The following is a 20422-nucleotide window of genomic DNA, read 5'->3' as shown; positions in this document are numbered from 1 at the left end:
TTTACAATAGGCCAGGTCCCCCTAGCAAAACTTCAGAAACAATATCATTGTTAAAGACTCTTGTGGCTGATTTACTCCCTTCACAGTTTCTTATTATAGCTGGTGATTTTAATGCTGTATTAGAGCCCAATCCACTTTTTGCAGTGCTAGCTCAGGAAGAGGATGAAATATTGGGAATTCCATCCTTTCATACGTTGACAAATCAGTGTAAATCTAATCTGAGGGTGCAGCAGATTATCGAGCTAATGCTGTCACACGGTCTACGGCCAGGAAACAGGTGTTTTCCTTCAGACATTCCAGCATGTTCTACTTTCTATAGAGGGTCCTATAGTAGTTTGATTGACTATTTCCTTATTGACATCAGGATATGGCGTTAAATTAAGGATATTAAAGTGGGAGATCATCGTTATAGTGTTAATTTTCCCCTTTTGTTGGAGTGGGACAGGTGGTTTATTGGGTTCGAGCCAACAAAGCAAGCCGAGAGAGCCACGCCCGTCCTGGGTGTGGCTAGTAACCAGCATGCATTAGGATGGGACACTTTTATGAATAAAGGCGCTTTGCTAGCCCAAATGTCTGATTTGGTCTTGAGGTATGTAGTTCTGGATATTTATTCTGACGATCAGACCATGGCTAAACATACCGATTTTTTTGCTTCTCAGAAGGCTCTTTTTATTAGAGAAAACAAGGAAAGGGGGAGGCTCCGACTGGTTAAATCGAATCCATGGTTTAACAACGCTTGCAGGAGAGCCAAAAGCGCCCTTCTGGAAGCACTTAAACTATGGGATAGACCCGCTATAGAAAGGCAAGGCGTGATTATGCAGATGTAATCAAGTTTAGCAAGGCGCAGTGGGCAGAGTATATATGGCATGAACTGTTGGTAGCAGCCAAGGACTCAAACACAAGTCGCTTTTGGACCACAGTCTCTAATGAAGGAATTCGAGCCCTAGGCCTGACTACCATATTCCTCCAAACACCTGGGTCTCCTATTTTACCAACCTTTATAGCCAGGATTTCGATTCATTAGTGAGTGTTGAGGAGGAACTTGGGGCTGGGATTCTCTGGGCAGATGCTATTGCACCTTTCGCTATGAAAGAAACTGAGACAGCTATTAGGGCCCAAAAACTAGGGAAGGCTCCGGGATTAGACGGGATTCCATCTGATTTATACAAGTCTGATCTGACACTAAGGGGCTCTTATATTAATAAGGTTTCAAATGCTATCTTGGAGACTAACATCCTTCCTCACTCGTGGAAGGGTGCAATAATTGTCCCCATTTATTAAAAAGAGGACAAATTGGCCCAAGGGAATTATAGACTGATTAGCATTCTAGACAACCTCCAAAATACATTTTCTTTTCAGGTGTTGGGAAGGCTTAGAATCTGGATCGAAGAAAATGGGGCCTTGAGTCATTTCCAGGCGGGCTTTGGGCAGGGGCCGGCCATGATGGACCAGGTCTTTCGCTTTCTCACAATAAAATGGAAGGTGGCGGACCTGGACGGAGGCAGGCTCTTCATTGCATTTGTTGATCTTAGATCTGCTTTTGACCTGGTCTCCCATCCTAAGTTGTGGGAGACCTTTGCCAAAATTGGAGTCCTGGGTCCATTGTTACATTTTATTAGGAAACTGTACACAGATAGCTTCACCAGAGTAAGGTGGGGTAGGAATGGAGAGCTATCTAACGAGTTTCCCCTACATAAAGGCGTTAGACAGGGATGTGTGTTAGCTCCAACCCTTTTCTTGCTTTTTGTAAATGCATCTATTCCATACTTGCTTGATACCCAAAATGATGCACCAAAATTGGGTAGTATCAAGACACCATGCCTGCTGTTTGCTGATGACACCTTGCTCTTATCCCAAACTGCCTCTGGATTATCTAGGCTTTTCGAAAAAATTCTCAGATTTTTGTAAGAACTATGGCCTACAGATAAACTGCATCAAACCCAAATGTATGGTATGTGGTGACCCAAAATTTAGGCTAAAGAAAAAAAATAGTCCTCGATGGTGATGTTCTTGAACGTGTCAGTGATTTTGATTATTTGGGAATTAAGTTAGACAACTCCCTTAACTGGACATCACACCTGTCAAAGTCTGTTATGTCCCTGAAACAAAAGACAGGAGGCATTTTGAGATTTGCTGCTAAAACGCACGCATTTTCCATCACACCCACAATGGATATTTACAAAGTGCAAGCTAGAGCAGGCATTCTATATGACGCTGAGCTCTGGGGGCATGTCAAGCTCCATGGTATAGGATGAGCAGAAAATCTTTCTATTAAAGCCCTGCTAAAAGTTCCATCTAGTTCTCTAACCTTGCTCATCCGAATAGACCTAAATTTGCACTCAATTATGGATCCTGCAGCTTTGCGACCGCTCCAATATTGGATTCGGATCTGGTCCACAGTAGAGTTAGATCCTTATAGGACATGGCTAACAGCGCTCTTACGAGATCCTCAGGTTGATAAAATCCCATGGTGCAAGTAAGTAAAAAGATTTTTTTTAAAGTTGGGTTGGGGTCTTACTGGGCGGACACCTCGCACCTCCCAAGAAATGCCCCCCAGAAGTTGAAGGACGCATACTGGGAAAATGTACATATGTTAACCCTAGCAGCTGTCTCGTCGGGTAGTATGACAGACAGCTTCTCATCTTTCAAGTGTCAGTATGAATTTGAGCACTTTTTAAACACTATTACACACCCAGTGGCAAGTGCACTTTATTTAAGACTTAGACTGGATCTTTACCAGTGCGTGATCTTACCGCTAGATGGAAGCAATCTACTAGTTCGTTAAATTCTTGCCCGATGGGATGTAACACCAAAGAAACTATTAGTCACCTTCTATTTCACTGTCCAGCATTTAAAACACAAAGGGCCCGTTGGATAAGACCTCTTTGTAGGACAATGGGCATTAGAGACTGTCATTCGGCCCTTAGGATTTGTAGTACAAATACCCATGGGCTGGTGGCATGTGCTGTGGCAAAGTTTCTAGCATCTATTTGGCAGTATAGAGCAGGTTTCATAAATTGACATTAAATGTACTAAAGGGTAGTGAATGCATTTTCGAATGCCTACTATTTTAGTTTTTAGATTTAGAATACATGTTTTTATTAAACCTTTTAACATTGGGAGGAGACTCATAGGTTTTGAGAACTTTTAGATGTATTTGCTCAGGTCTTATCTTGTGTTATTTGTTTGAGAATCCAATTTTGGTCAATCACCTAGTATAGACTCTCAAAATTATAAGTGAACAAGCCATACTTATTCCTGATAGAGACTTTTGGCGTGGGATTTCTACACTTCGGACGTTGATAACGTGAAATACTTTTTAGCTGGAAGATCCCACCATTTTGACTGTGATTATTTATTATTCTGTTTTTATATACGTTATAGTCAACCTGGTCTTATGTTTTTATTTGTTGCTTTTATGGTATATGTGCCGAAATAAAGCTTGAAATGAAATTGAAATAGAATGGACCTCGAAATATAACCACCTTTTCATCGCATCCACAAGAGCCCAACTACGAAAATTATTTAGACATTTTAAACTATGATACCTTTTTAGGGTCGAGTCTGCGTCACATGCACTTGCGCATGCGTATCGCTAGCGAGAAGCTTAAGGAATTGGAAAAGGGCTCAGAGCCCATCCACGTCACGTCAGTGTCTTCCATTGGTTTGTGGGCTTGCCGGTTAGAATCTGCTTGCTTTGATTAGTGGAAGGCACGCATACGTCATGCCTTTTCCGGTGGTTAGCCCTCCTCGAGAGCAGCGACCAAGTACAGAAAACATGCGAAGCTCGCTGTTTCACGTCAGGTTTGTGGACTACATTTTCTCTATTTTCACAGCGTGATCTCGCTTGGCAGAAGTTGAGCGCTTTGCATAATATCAACCCTGTTACACAGTTAATTGCACTTTTGCCGGTTATGTACATAATTGTACTTTTACCGATAGGTTTCATTACAAGTGAACTGTAGCAGCGCGATCGCGCTGTTTTTTTCTTTTAACGTGGCAAGAAAAATCCGGTTGGGAGTTTACAACTGGTAATAGCTGTATATCGGACAAATGCGAGACCCTATTGTATTGCAAATGCTTGTTTATAAATGGAGCCCCCTCAGCGAGTAAGTGGGAGGATGGACATTGAACACTCCAATCTAACTTATTATGGAGTGTGCAGAATTGGTATTGACAAAGAATGATTTTCAGTTTGAAGCTGACATTTTCATTCAGACCAACAGACAATGAATAGGTGGCTCCAGCCTGCTAGTCTATAAGTTCATCAGTGTGACCTACAAGTAGTTTCCTATACATATATATCTCCCATTACAAAGCAACTGAGATACGTAGTTGGTACACTGTTACTAGATCCACGATTAACTGATGGATGCTGCCTTATGTAAGCAAAAATGTGCCTGGGAAGTTTCCCTATGTTTCAGCTTCTTAAACCCAATCCTGAACCACTAAGGGCTTGGAATCAGTGTGATATCCCTATAAGAAGGACGCCTAATACCAGGGATAGTGGAATTATGCACTTCTGCTGTCGAAACGTTTTTCACATATCTATGGATTTACCCTATTTGCCATATAACCCATCATCCAAGTATAATTTACATAGTTTAAAAAAAAATCTATTTCTAGATCAAACAATCAAAATTTACTAAAAAAATCAGTGACGTGTTACCAAGCAGAGGAAAAGCCCTTTGCAAAGTTTCACTGATCTCCTACAACTCACTTGCTTATTTCTATATTTCAGTGGTATATGTGTACTGATGAGAGGAGCATTTAACCAGACAGTGTTACCACGTATCAATGAGACAAAATAATAAAGTAATACTATCAAAAAATGTAGCACATTACATTGCATAATTTTGAACCCTGCTGTACAATTTGGTCCTCCCCTGCAGCATAATTCCAGTGGCCTTGCCTATAACCATTAACAATTTGATTGTCCAGATGAAAGTAGATAGACAGATGATCTTTATTGCTTGATTAATACAAAAACATTGCAATATAGTGCATGCTAAAACACCAATACTGGACGGATTAGACCAACTACAGATGAAAGTATCTTACAATGATGGGGAAAAACTGTGACACAAAAACATGTTTACCATCTTTGTGACAATACAGGTTTAAAATTAACACTCGTCTGTTTTTAGGTCGTGGGTAGGCGTTCGATCTTGTGTATACTTTTAGTATACTTTTATAGCTTAAAGCGATTTCATTTGTTGGTTGCAGTGCCCTTTAAAAATTCTTGCTTGCTAATGGTCAGTTCTGCCTTTTTCTCCCTACTTTTTCTGTTTCAGAGGAATGACCAACTACTTTATTATTCCACTTTGGTTTCTTCATCTGTTGATGTGACAGACTATTTTTGTTGTTTCTTTGGTCTCCCCTTTCACTGTGGGTGTTTTGAACTGGTATCTATCGGCGTTTTATTGCAGCATTCTGTTCCTCCCATCTCCTCCCATGTCGCTGACATTTGTTTTGGCTTTATTCAGTTTACCTCTGGCTCCTAAAACAAGCTTATTTTACAAAAGAAACACCCGGTCCTTTAGCTCAGGGCTCAGGAAAGCAGGAATATGCCCTGTCTGGTAGAATGTAGCTAAATCTAGAAGCAATTATGTGATGCTTCACATTACATCTCAAGTCTCTCTTTCCAGGGCTCCTTGCTTGCAACATTCAGGACATCACACACAGGGCATTGCTTATCTCCTTTATCAGGGTCATAAATCTGAGGTTGCTCTGCTTGTTGAAATGGGAGTCAAGAATGCTTGTTTTCCTCTAGGATTCAACTCAGATGGGTAAACGAAAAGGCAATGGTTATGTAATTTTGTAGATTTTGTAGGCGTTCAAAGGCTTGGCCCACATACCTACAAAATGACGCATTTAGCCGCAAAGGATTTTTTTTCCAGTTTATTACCCCTGTTGCACAACATCACGGATGCTGTGCAACATGGCTAAAACCATTGACGTATTCATTGGATTCCAAAGGCGGGACTTATTGGCTTTGCCAGTTTTTCTGTTTGTGCTTTTGACACAAGCAGTAGTGTATTCACTCTAGCTTTTAGTCGCTTCTTTTATTTCATCTGTGAAGATTATTCGGCACAACAGACAGCTCTGCTCGTCTGCTTTTGTAGTTTTTTTTTTTTTTTTGTGCTTCTCATTTTACATCAAGTAGTCCAGGTTGCTTATATACATACGTATGATCGGTGTTATTAATCTGGTATGTAAACTACTTCTTTTGCTGAACGAGTTTTTGAACTTCAAGACTACCCGAACAAGGCTTTCATTTCTTGTTAGGCAATATTTCCATTCAGAAGGCTCCACATTCTAAGCTTTCAGCAGTGTGCAGTGCACTTGTTGATATACCAAGAACAAATCAAAAGAACAAGTCCGCGCCTTAGTCACAGGGCCTGCGGACTCGTGCTTCAGTGGCTCTGCTTCCTATTGCATGAAACATGCTCGATGAAGCACATCCTTCGAGGCGCTCGCTGCAAACTGACAGCAAATGTGGAGTATTTTGTTGCTTCCTGAATTAAGATCCACTGTTTTATTTATCAATGTAGTGTTTTCACTCTTATGATGGTACAGCTCTAATGCCAAACCTAAACAGGTTTGCCATCAGAGGCCTGTCGACATGTAAACTCTGCCTCCCAGTGCTAGCATTTATAGGGTGCAAGCCACTGACAGTGAGTGGGGCGTTACCTCCCTCGAGACCTAGCTTGACTGCGTACCTATGCAAAACCAAAGACTAACATTCCCCACTCATTCAGTTTCTATTCTAAAATATCAGCGCTTTTTAATAGGGTGTAGACTTTCCGATTTGGCACAGCAGTGAGTGATGCTCCGAGGAGTGGGAAAGAAGATGACGCTGTGAGTAATGGCTGTTTGGTTAGCTTTTAAAAGTGTACTTATTTTATCAACAAGTGACTGACTGGATGACAGACTGATCTTGCCATGGACTTCTCCAGACCTCCTGTTTCACAGATCTGCCTAACGGGATCTTTACTCACCGAGCCGTGTTACTGGTGCATTGATAGCCACATGTTTTTGTGCTCACCAAAGAGAACGAGCTGCAGCAGGATAAGTCTGAACTGCAATAACACACGATATGGCTCCCTATGAGGTACGCTTCTTATATCATTCATGCCAATGGACCAGATTCAGGCGGGAGGCTGCCGATTTTTTAAACCAAAAATGGTGGTCTCTCGCTCGAAATTGCCTCTACTATAATAGAAGTCAATTGGAGACGTTCTCCCGATTATTTTTTGGAAATCGCCTGCGTACTTTTCTAAAACGCTGGCATGTACGCTTTATTATTCTGAAACCAGTGTCCAATGTAGGGCCAAAAGAGAGGTATCCATGCTATGTGTTCAGGTTTACTACTGACAGTGCAAGGGATCATTTCATTACGTGTAACTGATGCCGATATTTGGAAAAGGTGGTATGAATCCAGCCTTGCTGAGCCCATGTTGGGCGCAGCTGGTCCAAAACAACTAAGTATTGCAAGTATTTCTCTTAGACTTGGGATCTCAAACTTCCTCAAAGATAGTGTTTCCGCGCTCTGCACTGCTTGACGCCTTAATTAATTAAAGTAATGATTGAAAATTAAATGTATCTGCATAACTAGAAGTACTTTAGTGCCAACTACTGAACGGCTACGTTCTATAGTTGGGCTAGACTGCCAGGGGTTAATGGGCATGCTGTGTAGACCCCGACTTCTCAATGTGGCCGAGAGCGCTGTGCTCCTCACCGGCAAGAAAAAGTAAGAGCGCACAGGATCCGTTTCTGTCTGCTTTCCGGATGTCATGACATAGAAGAGGGGGATGAAGGCAGAGCTTAAATGTACCTTACGTGCAGCAAACGGATTCCGACATTGAGAGCCATTGTTTACATTCCCATATAATAGCAAACATTTCATTCAGCATTTCCCTGGGATGGTCGTTCAGAAGAAATGGGTTCTAGTAGGCGCGTCCTGAAAAGGTTTCCTTTTAAGCACCACTTTAACACGGTGCTCTACACTTACAACTTGAATTCCAATTTTTGCGCGCCATCCATGACAGTTTTTTAAATGCATAATCTGTCTGTTAAGCTCTTAATAAGAATGTTTGACCTTTTCCCTTCGTTTCCTATATTGTACTGTTAAAATGTTGATTTTTGCTCTTGAAATAAGACGGTTCATTTGTGGTGTCTGTCGCTGGATTCTTTTAAAAACCCACTTAAAACGTTTGGAATATCTACGTGCAATCATGGAATCATCGGATTTTTAAAAATCATTTACAAGTCAAAAAAATGCCTAAGAGGCAACATTTTCTACTTATCTTTTTTTAATTTAAAGAACAATTCCAGTTAGCCAGGTTAAAACTATAGTGTATTTGGCTGAAAACACCGCTGAAATAGTACTTTTTAAACACCAAGTAAAAGGAAATGTAGGCTCGAACAGGAGGAAAAATTGTATTAATTTGACAGTGCACCTTAAAGAGAATCTAAGGAAGCCATTCTTCCCATCATGCAGAACAGGGTCAGCCAGATAATTTATTTTGGAGGAAATGCCGGGGAAGAAACGTCCTTTACAAATCATCCACCAACACATTTGGAACATACAAGAACTGCAGGTGGTTTGAGAATGAATTCAGAGGGAATATACAAGCCAGAAAAGATTTTAGGTAACTTTTCCTTCTCTGTCGTTGGGATTCTCTAAAATATCCGTACATAGTACAATAGATTACTAAGCTACCAAAGGCACAGCCTTAATGGAGAGTTGTAAATGCGAAGATGAAGAAACTGAACTATCTTCTAGACAAATTGCTCAAGGAGGCCTGATGTAACAGACTATCAGTCCTGGAACTGCAGTTAATGCAGTAATATTTGGCATATGTCTGAGCAGACCTCCAGGTTGGTGGTTTATTTCTCAAAACAGTAAAGGTGACCGCATCCCCCCCTTGTTTAGAATATGGTTTAGACTTACCTAGGAGCAGTCTGTTAGCTTTCTGATAGCAAGTAAATATGGAAAACACTATCTATCTAACTATGCTAAACCCACTCAAGAGCAGTATTAACTGTCAACATCAGGGCAGTGCGTGCTCTACGGGCAACAAAAATGCAAAAACCCAGTCTTTATGCAAAGGCATAATTCATGCATTATGTTTATATGCACTTTGTTAACCTTTTGCATTGCAGATTTTAATCTTGAAAACCACTATTAATGATGTTTGTAATAACTGTTCATTTGCAAGGTATTGCTGCAGGCTTACCGAGTGTGTCAGGGTGTGGTCGCTTTCTAGGACCTTCTAGAAGCTTTCCCTGCCCCATGACAGGGTGTGGTCTGTGGGCTGGGCTTGACTCTATATAAGGGAGTCAGCCCAGCCCCACGTGCCCATTATTCAGAGGTCCCGGTGCAGAGCAGCAGCAACTTCCTGAGCTCCGGTCCCTGAGGCCTACTATGATATTTCCAGGCCTGCCCTCTTTATATTGACGATCCTTTAGCAGGGCGGTAAGGCAGAGGTCGGGCTGGGCCCTTGACCCCCGTTTTCAAACACATTCGAGTTTTTGGGCCTAATTGTGAAACTCCTTGTGCGCGTGATTGTGTTTTCATGACATTTACATATTCTTGTTTGAATCGGCAAGGTGCGCGATTCATTTCCTGGCACTTAACTTTGACATTCAGATCGGCAACAGTGTGCACGATCCTTTTATGATATTTGCATTGTGTATTTCGAATCAGCAAGGTGCGCAATTCATTTCCTGGCATTTAAATTTGACATTCAGATCGGCAACAGTGTGCGCGATCATTTAATGATATTTGTATTGTGTATTTCGAATCGGCAAGATGCGCGATTCATTTCCTGGCATTTAACTTTGACATTCAGATTGGCAACAGTGTGCGTGATCATTTCATGGCATTAGCATTGTGAAACTTTGAATCGTCAGCAAGGTGCGCAATTCTTTTCTGGCAGTAAACTTGATTTTCAGATCGGCTGTGCGCGCAATCTTTTCATGGCATTGAATACTTTGGTGTGCAGTGTTTGTTGAGGTGCACACATTTATCCTGAGCTTTTGGTTTTCTCCTAACGCTTAATTCAAAATGCGACATTCTTTGTGCTAATTAAGCTCCTAGTACATTTCCTGTTGTTTTTTTCTTGGAATGTTCAGATAGCCTTTGTCCTCCTGTAAAAATGCAATGTTTATTCTGAAACCATTTTGAAGAAGGTTCTTGTATTCTAGACAGTACATGATATTTCCTAAAATGCTCAAAGGAAACATTGTATTAACCCATTCTTGATTTTTCCAGGTACCTAGATTTCTTGAGGCCTAGTTATAGTCATGTCCTAAGTTATCCATGATTACAGTATAATAATTCTTAGAACCATAGTCTATTGAAAGTCAATGTGATTATATCTTGACATTGTGTTATTTAACCTCTTCTTCCTACAGGTCTCCTTTCCAGCTGTTCCCTACCTAATCCCCTTGTCCCCCACTAGGACTCTCTCAGGCTCTGTGGTATATCTATTGGAGTTTTGGAGCGGTCTAGTGGTGGACATGTTGGTAACATGCGCATGCCCCGAGGATCTGGTCTCCCTGACATTAACCTACTAGGTCCACACAAGTGAAAGTCTGCAGTCTATTAGAGAGTATTGCTTCACCTTATAAGGTCCTACTGCTAATGAACCCTGCAAACTTCCACGTTAATCAAAACAAATATAGGGAGCGTTTCAATGTATCCCAGAAAATATTAATGATTCATTATCATGATTATCAGGATGATGCAACTCAGTCCATAAAGGTGCAAGATTCCTGTTTCAGTCCATTAATAGACAGAAGCCATGATGCTGAATCTTCAAAAACGTTTATTCTTCACACTTCAATTTCCAGGGCACCTACATGGTGCATAGTGGTTGTGTTCTCGGTTAGTTTTTTTGATGTTGAAATGGTCGTTACGAAGCTCGGTAAACAACTCTCAATTCCAGCATATTAATATGATACCGTTTCTCCATCTGGACCACATGTTTGAGCAGAGAGATTTTCCATGTGGGGTCCCCAAGTCTTGCAGTGACAACTCCTTGATGACTGATATGGGAGCTTGGAGGTTTCTGAAACATGTCTATGCAAGAGGCTGAATGGCAAGATTGGATAGTATTGTTATCTCTTCCCAAATGCCCTTCTTCTGACTCCACGGGTCTTACAAATATTCGTGTAACAAACCCTTATAACGTCTGCTATTAGGGTCTAGAAAAATGCAAGTAGTCATGCTGCCTAAGAGAGAAGATACTTGTCTTGCTGCTGGGCCGACTGTGGTCATTGGAGAGTTAATTTAAAAAGATAAAGATGACAATCTTTCCTTCAAAGGAGTTCCTCTCGATAAAACTGATTCTGTTGTTGATCATAACTACTAATTGTTTGCACCAACTTCAGGATAGATTTTTGCAGAGTTGATCTGGAGACCCAGTTCTGTTAGAAGAAACCAAAATGTACCCTAGTCTTGCTGGATTTTAAACGCAGTATTTGCATTCACCAGACATCCAGATATGGATAGATGGATATTCTCTTGTTTTGTAGAGCTATGGCAGGAGGGGAAGAATGGAACCTGATTTTGTGACTAAACATCCACTGTTCAGCACCCAAGTATCTTTTGCGATGGTTTGTCAGGTGGGAAAATAGTTGGCAGTATTTTCCTCCCCAACTGGAGTGCTGTTTGGTTTTGGTAGAGAAAGAGTCATAGTCTCACCAGTGCAGCCTTCTCGTTCGCCACAGAAAGCTGTGGAAAAACTTTGCTCTTTTGCGTTCTTTTGTTTATAAAAAAAACTACTTCTACTGCAGTTGCTACTGTTCTTGACACTGCCATTTCCTTTTCCAAAAAGGAAAGCTTTTTTTAGGTTGAGTGCGCAAGCGCTCTGACGTGTTGTAATCTATCTGTGGGCTTTTAACCACTTCCACCACATGCCCATCACTACCATTCGTTCGTGGGCTTGCCTTTCAAAAATCCTTTGTCATCATTGGTAAATGCTTTACGTTTGTCCCTCCTTGGGGCGGTTGTGATACCGCCTTGTGGACTGCCTCCGTTACATGGATAAGTGCACGGTTCCTGGTACGTTTGACTGAGAGAGAACTTCTTTTTCCTTTTGTGTTTCACCTTTGCCCTCACAATCACGTAGGCCGTGGCGCTTTGAATCAGCTCGCTTATGTCAACTGTTTTACTTTTCATTTTCAATTTATGTTGCAAGAAAAGTTCCGTTAGGAATTTACAATGTTAACAGCTCTAACTCTAGCAAACACGAGGCTCATTGCATTGCAAATGCTTGTTTATTTTGCTAGGGGAAAGAAATAAAATAAATAAGCCCACGCCAACACAATTTTAGTTTAATGGTTATTCTTTAGGTGACAACTTAGTTATCATGTAGTCTAGGGAACCCGCCAACACCACTGAGGAAGACTAGGGAAAAAGGGGTTAGGTTGAGAGAAGTACCCAAGAGGCACCACATTCTCCCTTATTGACCTCTAGCTAGACATGCTTTTAAGCAACCATATTTCACAGTTGAAACATGCATTTGGATGTCCGTTCCCACACAGACGCAAACCCAATGACGTGGCAGGGTACATGATGCCATTGAGGATTTGACATCATTATACTTCATACAGCATCACTGAGTCATCAATTTCCACTGATACATATGGGACACCTAGGTACTACAAGATAGTGTATATCAGCTAATAATATTTTTGAATGACCCTTTTGTTATTAGGAAGGGTGCGCTACATAAGAATCCATCTCACTCCCTTTTATGCAATATGTATATATATATATATATATATATATATATATATATATATATATATATATATATATATATATATCTCAAGTTCAAGTTTATTTATCAAATGCATAGTTAATAAACACTGTTACACTATAAAAAAGCAGATGTAAAAGGAGCTATCAATAGCATTCATCTATAAAAACATACTTTAAAAAACTAATCAATTTTATGCACCTCCGGCAACCCTGCAACTGAAACTTAGTCCCGGAGGTTTAAGTATGATCTTGAGCATATGTGCAAAATGCATGCAAGAGAACTAGAATTATCTTCAATGTTCATAAAGTTCTTTCCCTCCCTGTCCAGGGGCATATCCCCTATCATGCGCCTTGAGATACCTCGCCGAGTCAAGGGCAAATTGTATGTCATTCCACCTGATGCAAGAGCTTGTTCACTAGATTCATGAATCTTACTCCCCTACAAGCCAAAGGGATTGATGTCCCCTCTAGCCAGCTTATAACTGCTGGGCGGCAAGATGGTACTTTTAAAGCGAGACTGGTTTAAGCATCGTCTTCCTTTGATCAATGACCTTTGGGCACATGCAGATAAGGTGGCTTATTGATTCCATTCTGCAGCTACATAATCAACATATTGGGTCTGTGAACTCACCCTGCCATGCTGGTAGGAAGTCCTTGGATTTGAAGGACCCAAATCGGAAGAACATAAACCTCTGTTTAACTGCCTGGTAGAAGTGCGTTTGACATATGGTTGTGGTTTCAAATTAGTTTATGAGTTTATCACTGCCTAGGCATGCCTTTGCTTTGCCAATATGATCCTATCTTTGTGAAGGCCGGTTGGCCCATTTTGCAGCCCCAGGCTTCCTGGATCTCTAGTGCCATTAGAGCATTATCTAGATGTGCGCCCCATGAGTTTGGGCATTTTTGCACTAGCTGGGCTTTTATCTCTGCCCAACACAGACTGCCCAGGATTCCTTGCTCCATGGCTCTGAGTAGCCAACACAATTTAGCAAAGGTGTTAAGGTGTTGATATTTCTGATTTTGAAGGCCAAAATTCCAAACGAACTTCGGCCAGTGCAGAAGCTTTTGGGAGAAAGAGGACCTCTTTATACACTTTTACTTGTAATTGGTTTAATAAGTTTATTCCCTTGCCATGCCATATTTGCAAGCCTTACGTCAACAAGGGTAACAATTGGGCTGTCATCGCGGTTTGTAAGTGAGTATATGTGGCTCAATTTTTTTTGCAAGCTATCACTAGTCCATCCATTTGTTTATCCTGCTGCGTGAACCATGCTTGATCCTGACTAACTTCTTTTTTAAACAGATAAGACCACAGCACACAAAACCTATATAGTACTATAGTACAAGTCCGAACTTCGGTACGACAGATCCGCTGACGAGTGAAAAAGTACTCTTCTTTGTGTTCCAGAAAGATGTTTATTCACATCAGTAGTTGGATTAGACATTGCCAATCAAGCACAGCCAACATGTGTTTCGCCACACAGTGACTTTTTCAAGGCTGTAAAGGATACATTGTACAAAGGTTTTGACTTCACATTGGTGCATTGTAACATCATGTATAAAGATAGTAGCAAACATGCAAAGTTACAGACATGATGAAAGTGACTGATTGTGTAATCGTGAGAATATATATTAACAAATCCGTGAGACCAGTAAGGGTTGTCAAATAGTGAGAAGTGAGAAAATGAGTAGATACCAAACATCCACATACCATAATCTATGAAACCCTAACTGAACAGAGAGATCAAGTACTCCATAGGTTCCTTTCTTATCCGTTCCCGCTACAGCTCCCTCATTCCATCTTTTTTGGGTGGATATCCTAACTACTTGCCTACAGTCTAGGTAGGTTTTTAGCTTCAGTTTCTTCCTTTACTCTCATGCGTGCCAGCTTTCCCAACACACTTGGCTTTTCTCAATGGTCTATATATCACCTATGGAGAACGTGATCTCTCTCTGCACTTAAGAGTGTCATAGATTATGGTATGTTGATGTTTGGTATCTACTCATTTTCTCAATTCTTCTCACTGTTTGACAACCCTTACTGGTCTCACGGGTTTGTTAATATATATTCTCATGATTAGACAATCAGTCACTTTCGTCATGTCTGTAACTTCGCATGTTTGCTACTATCTTTATACATGATGTTTCGATGCACCAATGTGAAGTCAAAACCTTTGTACAATGTATCCTTTACAGCCTTGAAAAAGTCACTGTGTGACGAAACGCGGGTTGACTGTGCTTGATTGGCTGTGTCAAATCCAACTACTGATCCTAATAAACATCTTTCTGGAACACAAAGAAGAGTACTGTTTCACTCATAAAAGGATCTGTCGTACCGAAGTTCGCGCTTGTACTATACTATTATATAGGTTTTGTGTGCTGTGCTCTTATCTGTCGATTGTACATGGTGTATACCCGTATACACAATTCAAGTGCCTTGGGGTGGTAGGGCACTAGACCACTTGCACCACACTTAGACTATTATATTAACTTAAACAAATTGGACACTACCAGGAGGTGCATTTTTTCTAGCCATTACTACCTGAGATTATTGAATATATAACTTCTAATTTACTTTGCACCCAGCTTGCGTTTTTTTATATTGCAGGCACGGTCGTACCTGTTGTCGGATTTAGTATGACGGTCCTATTGTTCATTGGTGCTACCCCATAGTTAATAAATGGTGCATCCTTACTGCTAAAGCTATCGCCCACATTTTCTGGTTGTCCTCCACTTTTACTGTTTTTATATGGGCTTAGTTGGCTTTTACTATTCTTTCCTCCTAAACAGTTGTCCTTTTTGCTGACAAAGTGATCTCCTGCAATTGAATTATATTGCTTAAAGTGGCAGGAGTTTTGATGCTCTGAGGTGTATGACCACTGGGAAGCGATTTAACAGGATTTGGTGTTTTGGACAGGTCTTGCTCTTGTGTCGACGGTGCCCAGAATGGCACAGCTGAGTCGTCTCTCTTAACTGCCTGATCCGGTGATGTGTTAATAACTGGGCTGTTTGAATTGATTTTGCTTGTTTAATGAACATTTGGTAAACTTCTCTGGTCTCTTGCTTCATTAGCTGCCTTCCTTTCCTTTCCCGCATGCGTTGCCTTTTGGTTAGTTTGCCTGGAGCCAAGCTCAGGGCACTTGGAGATCTGAACGAGCACTGGTTCATCATCATTGTTTTTGCCTCAAATTCTTACTGTTTTTCGGGGGATTCTTCGACAATCTTGTTTTGCGAGTGTTCAATTTCTTCTACCTGAGCCTTTGGAGATATCTCTTGCATTGTTGCGGTACACTGAATTTTTCTGGCCACCGACCTGTCTGTCTGAAGGTAGATGACATTATATATTGAAGTGTCGCCAGTTTATCAATTCTAGGGCCACAGCTACACGTTTCTGGTGACCTGGTGGGTGGATGCTTGGCTTGACTAATTATGAAGGCCACTAATGCATCCAGTCTCTGATTGATTCCCACAAAATGCTCTGCCATCAACTCTATTTGCATGTCCTATTTGTCTGATAGGAAGTTCAACACTTAAATTGATTGTTGTAATGAAGCTAATGAAGCTATCCAATTATTCTTCCACCCTTTTTTGGGGGTGGGGTAGGAGGGGTGAAGAGATTAACCTCTTATCCTCTGGTGATATTGGTGCAACTTCTTCTTTTAAAAAGATCGTTATTAGTGACGCATGAAGGTGGTCGTCTTTTACTCCAGCTCCCTTATCGCTTCTTACAGAACCTCGAACAGGATGGACTGTTGAAGTCAGGCTAGGCTGTATTTTTCATCCCATGGTGTTGCTGGTCTCTTGCCCCCAGGTTGTTGCTCTGTCTTAAAGGTTCTGGGGTTGCTTCCTGATCTGTCACTTCTGCACCATGGTTACTTCCCAAGGACAGATTGCATATCAATTTGTATTTGAGGGCTGTAGCAAATCGGAATTATTTGATATTGACGGTGATCCTTGTCCAAGAATCCTCTTTTTGAATACCTTGAGACTGATCCTGGTAGCTGGACAAGTTAATTTCTTCTTCATTCTCATCCTTTTTAGTTGCACTACTCTTTTTATTCATGTCAGGGGCTTGCTTTGTCCCCTTGTTGCCCTCAGTGTTATCCATTGTATTTGATGTCATGCAGGCATGAACCTGGGTTGTTACTGGTCTTGTTTTGCTGTTCAGAATCGTCCTGTGTACATTGTGCCTCCCTAAATTTTCCACTGTTTCACCCATTAGCTGTTCAACCCTCATTGTTTCCTCCACTTCATTGAGGGTTATCCCGTTCTGAAGCCCCTGCTCTTCCTCATTCTTATCTTTCTCTACCCTCTGAGGGATAATTCGGCAAGGTAAATTCCTCTTCTTGTATGGAATATATAACTGCCATAGGATGTTTAAGGAAGGCCAATTTCTGGTTGGGGTTTATATTCCCAAAGTGAGAACCCATGGCTTCTGCCAGGGGTACTGCAACAAGACTCTAATTCTGTTTTATGCAGATTTTTCCCATTGCTTTTGGCTGGAGTTTCCTCCGTGCCTTGCTGGCAGGCTGCTGTTGCGACCCTCCTGACCTCATGCCTTTCTCAGGGTAAATCAAATCGAATAATGCTTTGCTGTTCACGTTTTACTATTGTCAGGTTTCCCGGGCCGATACGTTCTGCCCGGGTAGTCACTCTCCATGCTATACACCTCTGGTTCCCTCTGTAGACCCTGCCTGGTCCCTTCTTCCGGCTGTGTGCTCGTCTGTGACCTCGTCTGTGTCCCCAGTATAGTGCTGTTAGTGCTTGGCTTTATACTTCCTTCAGCTGGCCTTGTCTGCGGCGCCACACCTCCTCAAGCCTCAAGCCTCCACTGAATGATGGCCTGGATGGAGGGGCACGAGGACGTAGTGTTACATTGATCTTTTTGCAGCTCTGGCTCCACTCTATAGCACCCGCTGCACCGCTTCACCCCCTTCCAGCTCCAATCTGCTCCGATTTGCCGTGTGCAGCAATGGAGGGGCCTGAGCGTGCAGTAAATCTGTGTCCCATACTTAGGGGGTCAGGCCGGGGACCGCGGAAGCACCGCCAACAGGTAAAGCCGCGGTCAGAAAAGGGGAACCGGCGGTTTCCCGCCGGTTTTCCCCTGGCCCAGGGAATCCTCCAGCAGCACCGCCATGGGGATTCCGACCCCCTTCCCGCCATCCCGTTCCTGGCGGTTTTTACCGCCAGGAACAGGATGGTGGGAACGGGTGTCGTGGGGCCCCTGGGGGCCCCTGCACTGCCCATGCCACTGGCATGGGCAGTGCAGGGGCCCCCTAACAGGGCCCCATAATGATTTTCAGTGTCTGCTTTGCAGTCACTGAAAATCGCGACGGGTGCCACTGCACCCGCCGCACCCCAGCAACTCCGCTGGCTCCATTCGGAGCCGGCTTCATCGTTGCTGGGTCTTTCCCGCTGGGCCGGCGGGCGGCCTTTTGGCGGTCGCCCGCCGGCCCAGCGGGAAAGCCAGAATGGCCGCCGCGGTCTTTTGGCCGCCGCGGTCTTTTGACTGCGGTGCGGTCATTCGGCGGTGACCGCATGGCGGGCGGCGACCGCCGCCTGCCGCGGTCAAAATGACCGCCTTAGTCTTTGTCCTGTTTGCCAGCAAATCATTGAAGTTTTTATCCAGGGTGCGTTGGGGGCACTGGAGGGTGCTGCGGGGCACTTGAGTTAATTGGTTGGTAGATAAGTCCACCCCCCCTCCATTTTCTTGTAACTGCTCCTTGACTCCCACTGTTTGCACTTGTTACACTAATAAAACTGATGCTTCTGGAATTCTTCTAACCAAGCTGCATTGGCTGGCCCCTTTGCTGGCGATGGGGACATGATTTACGTAATTTGCGATGGCTAGGGCTGATGGACGTGTGGCGCGTTTAGCCTGTCTGGCTCACTCGTGCCATACTACGCCCCCCCGAAGTCCCCTACCCCCCGGTGCGGACTACTGGCGGGGAAGAGGGAATCAGTCCAGAGCTGCTGGCCTGGCTGACCTGGCCAACTTGGCTGAGGAGGCCTAGCTGGGAGGGCTGGTGGAAACTTTGCTTGCTAGGGAACTCGGCCTCCGAGAGAGGAAGTTAATTTGGGGGCCTGTTATAGCACCTCCACTCATGCCAAAAGATGACTCTTTCACAGAGCACTTTAGATAAACCTGCCTCTTTATCCAGAGACTGGGAAATGTCAAAATAGATCGTTTGAGCCCATAGGCTAATCAGTTAATGTGGCAGCTGCAGGCGATTAAAACGTTACAAGTTAAAAAAGCTGGTTGTTTAAACCCAACATGGTAGAGATAAAAATACAGGGGCAAAAACTATAAAGGTGTGCTGCTACTTGGTCCCAATTTGTCATTATAATAAACTACAGTGGTATGGAACCCTATGTAGGAAAGTGGGTCTTCCTTTGTAAAAGACACATCATACCAGATCAAATATGTTGATGGAAATTCCAAAATATGCAGGTGGGACTAGTGTGAATATGAAAGGCTGCATTCATTGCAATTAGAGTCCTTACCTATTAATCAATTACAAGCCCAAAGTAGTAAGTGGCTGCCCCATTGTTATTTATCTCACTCATCAATGCCAGATACCCTTACATCTGACCCGGAACACCCTACCTTATGCACAGTTGCTTGGATATTTAAAAAATATTAACAAAGTGAGCTACATCCTTTGACCAAATCAAAAGCACATTAATTTAGAATATGCTTTAAAAGTCAACAATGTATACATTTTATTCTAAAAGCTGTCAATAGAAAGAATAGGTTTACCCAGTGACATCAAAGCTTGGTGAATTTCCTTCATCACGTTTCTGTAAAGTTCCTTTTGCCAGTCATGTAAAAGCTTCCATTCCTCGTCAGAGAAATAGGCAGGAGCATCATGGAAGATGATATGGACCTGGAAGAGAAAAAGTTCTATCATTCAATGAGAAACTGCTTTAAGTGAAATCTAAAATGCGGTGAACATGTATTAATTCAAAATGCAAGGATTCACCCACTGATGGCTCATTAGAAAATCCCCAGACAAAAACAATACTCATACAAGTACATAAGCTCATGGACATTGTAGGAAAGTGTCCTTTTGGACATGGTCACCCTCCCTTTTTGCCTCTGGTACTGAGGTTTTTTGATTGAGGTGCACTGGGTTCCTCAAAGCCCCTAAGTTGAATATTTAGGTGGCCCTTTGACATCAGAAGTACATATTAGTCTGACAAAAGAAGACGAAGGACCAAGAAGAGCTGAAGCAGTGAGAAAAATCCTGCCTTCCTTCCTGCTTCTGTACTGACAATCGCGGCAACCTAACGCGTCCTGCAGCTGTGCAGCCTTCAAAAGCTTCGGATGGCCTCCAGGACTTCACCAAGCCGTCAACATCTCCCTTGAGGTGGAGAAGCCACTTCCCTGCACCCTGCAGGCACCAACCGCAATGCCCAAGTCACCGTTCTACTGACCACATGGTTCACCGATGAAACACCTGCCCAGGAGGAGGTCACCGTGCTCCAAGGGGACAGACCCATCTCCCCACCAAGTGGGAAGACACCAGAATCTACTGGAACTATCCTGCACCGATACCTGAGGCCCCGGACCCTTTGTAGCAACCAACGCTTGTTTTAGCCCAACCCGCATTCCAACGACGCACCTAGAGACCAACCATCGAGGGA

The 20422-nt window shown here is 42.7% G+C and overlaps 1 protein-coding gene across 4 annotated transcripts in view; it reads right to left on the bottom strand.

Moving 5' to 3' along the window:
- The window catches only part of LOC138304348 (zinc finger protein 84-like), a 156508-nt gene that overhangs the window by 125539 nt on the left and 10547 nt on the right, over positions 1-20422 (bottom strand). For all 4 annotated transcript variants that reach the window (XM_069244321.1, XM_069244322.1, XM_069244323.1 and 1 more), the window contains exon 2: positions 19536-19662. In XM_069244321.1, the coding sequence (XP_069100422.1) occupies positions 19536-19662 (127 nt within the window). The remainder of the gene's footprint in view (positions 1-19535; positions 19663-20422) is intronic.

Source organism: Pleurodeles waltl, chromosome 7, assembly GCF_031143425.1.
Source record: "Pleurodeles waltl isolate 20211129_DDA chromosome 7, aPleWal1.hap1.20221129, whole genome shotgun sequence".
NCBI classification, from domain to species: domain Eukaryota; kingdom Metazoa; phylum Chordata; class Amphibia; order Caudata; family Salamandridae; genus Pleurodeles; species Pleurodeles waltl.
The sequence above is the reverse complement of the archived record's forward strand: the minus strand, read 5'-3'. Positions and strand labels throughout refer to the sequence as shown.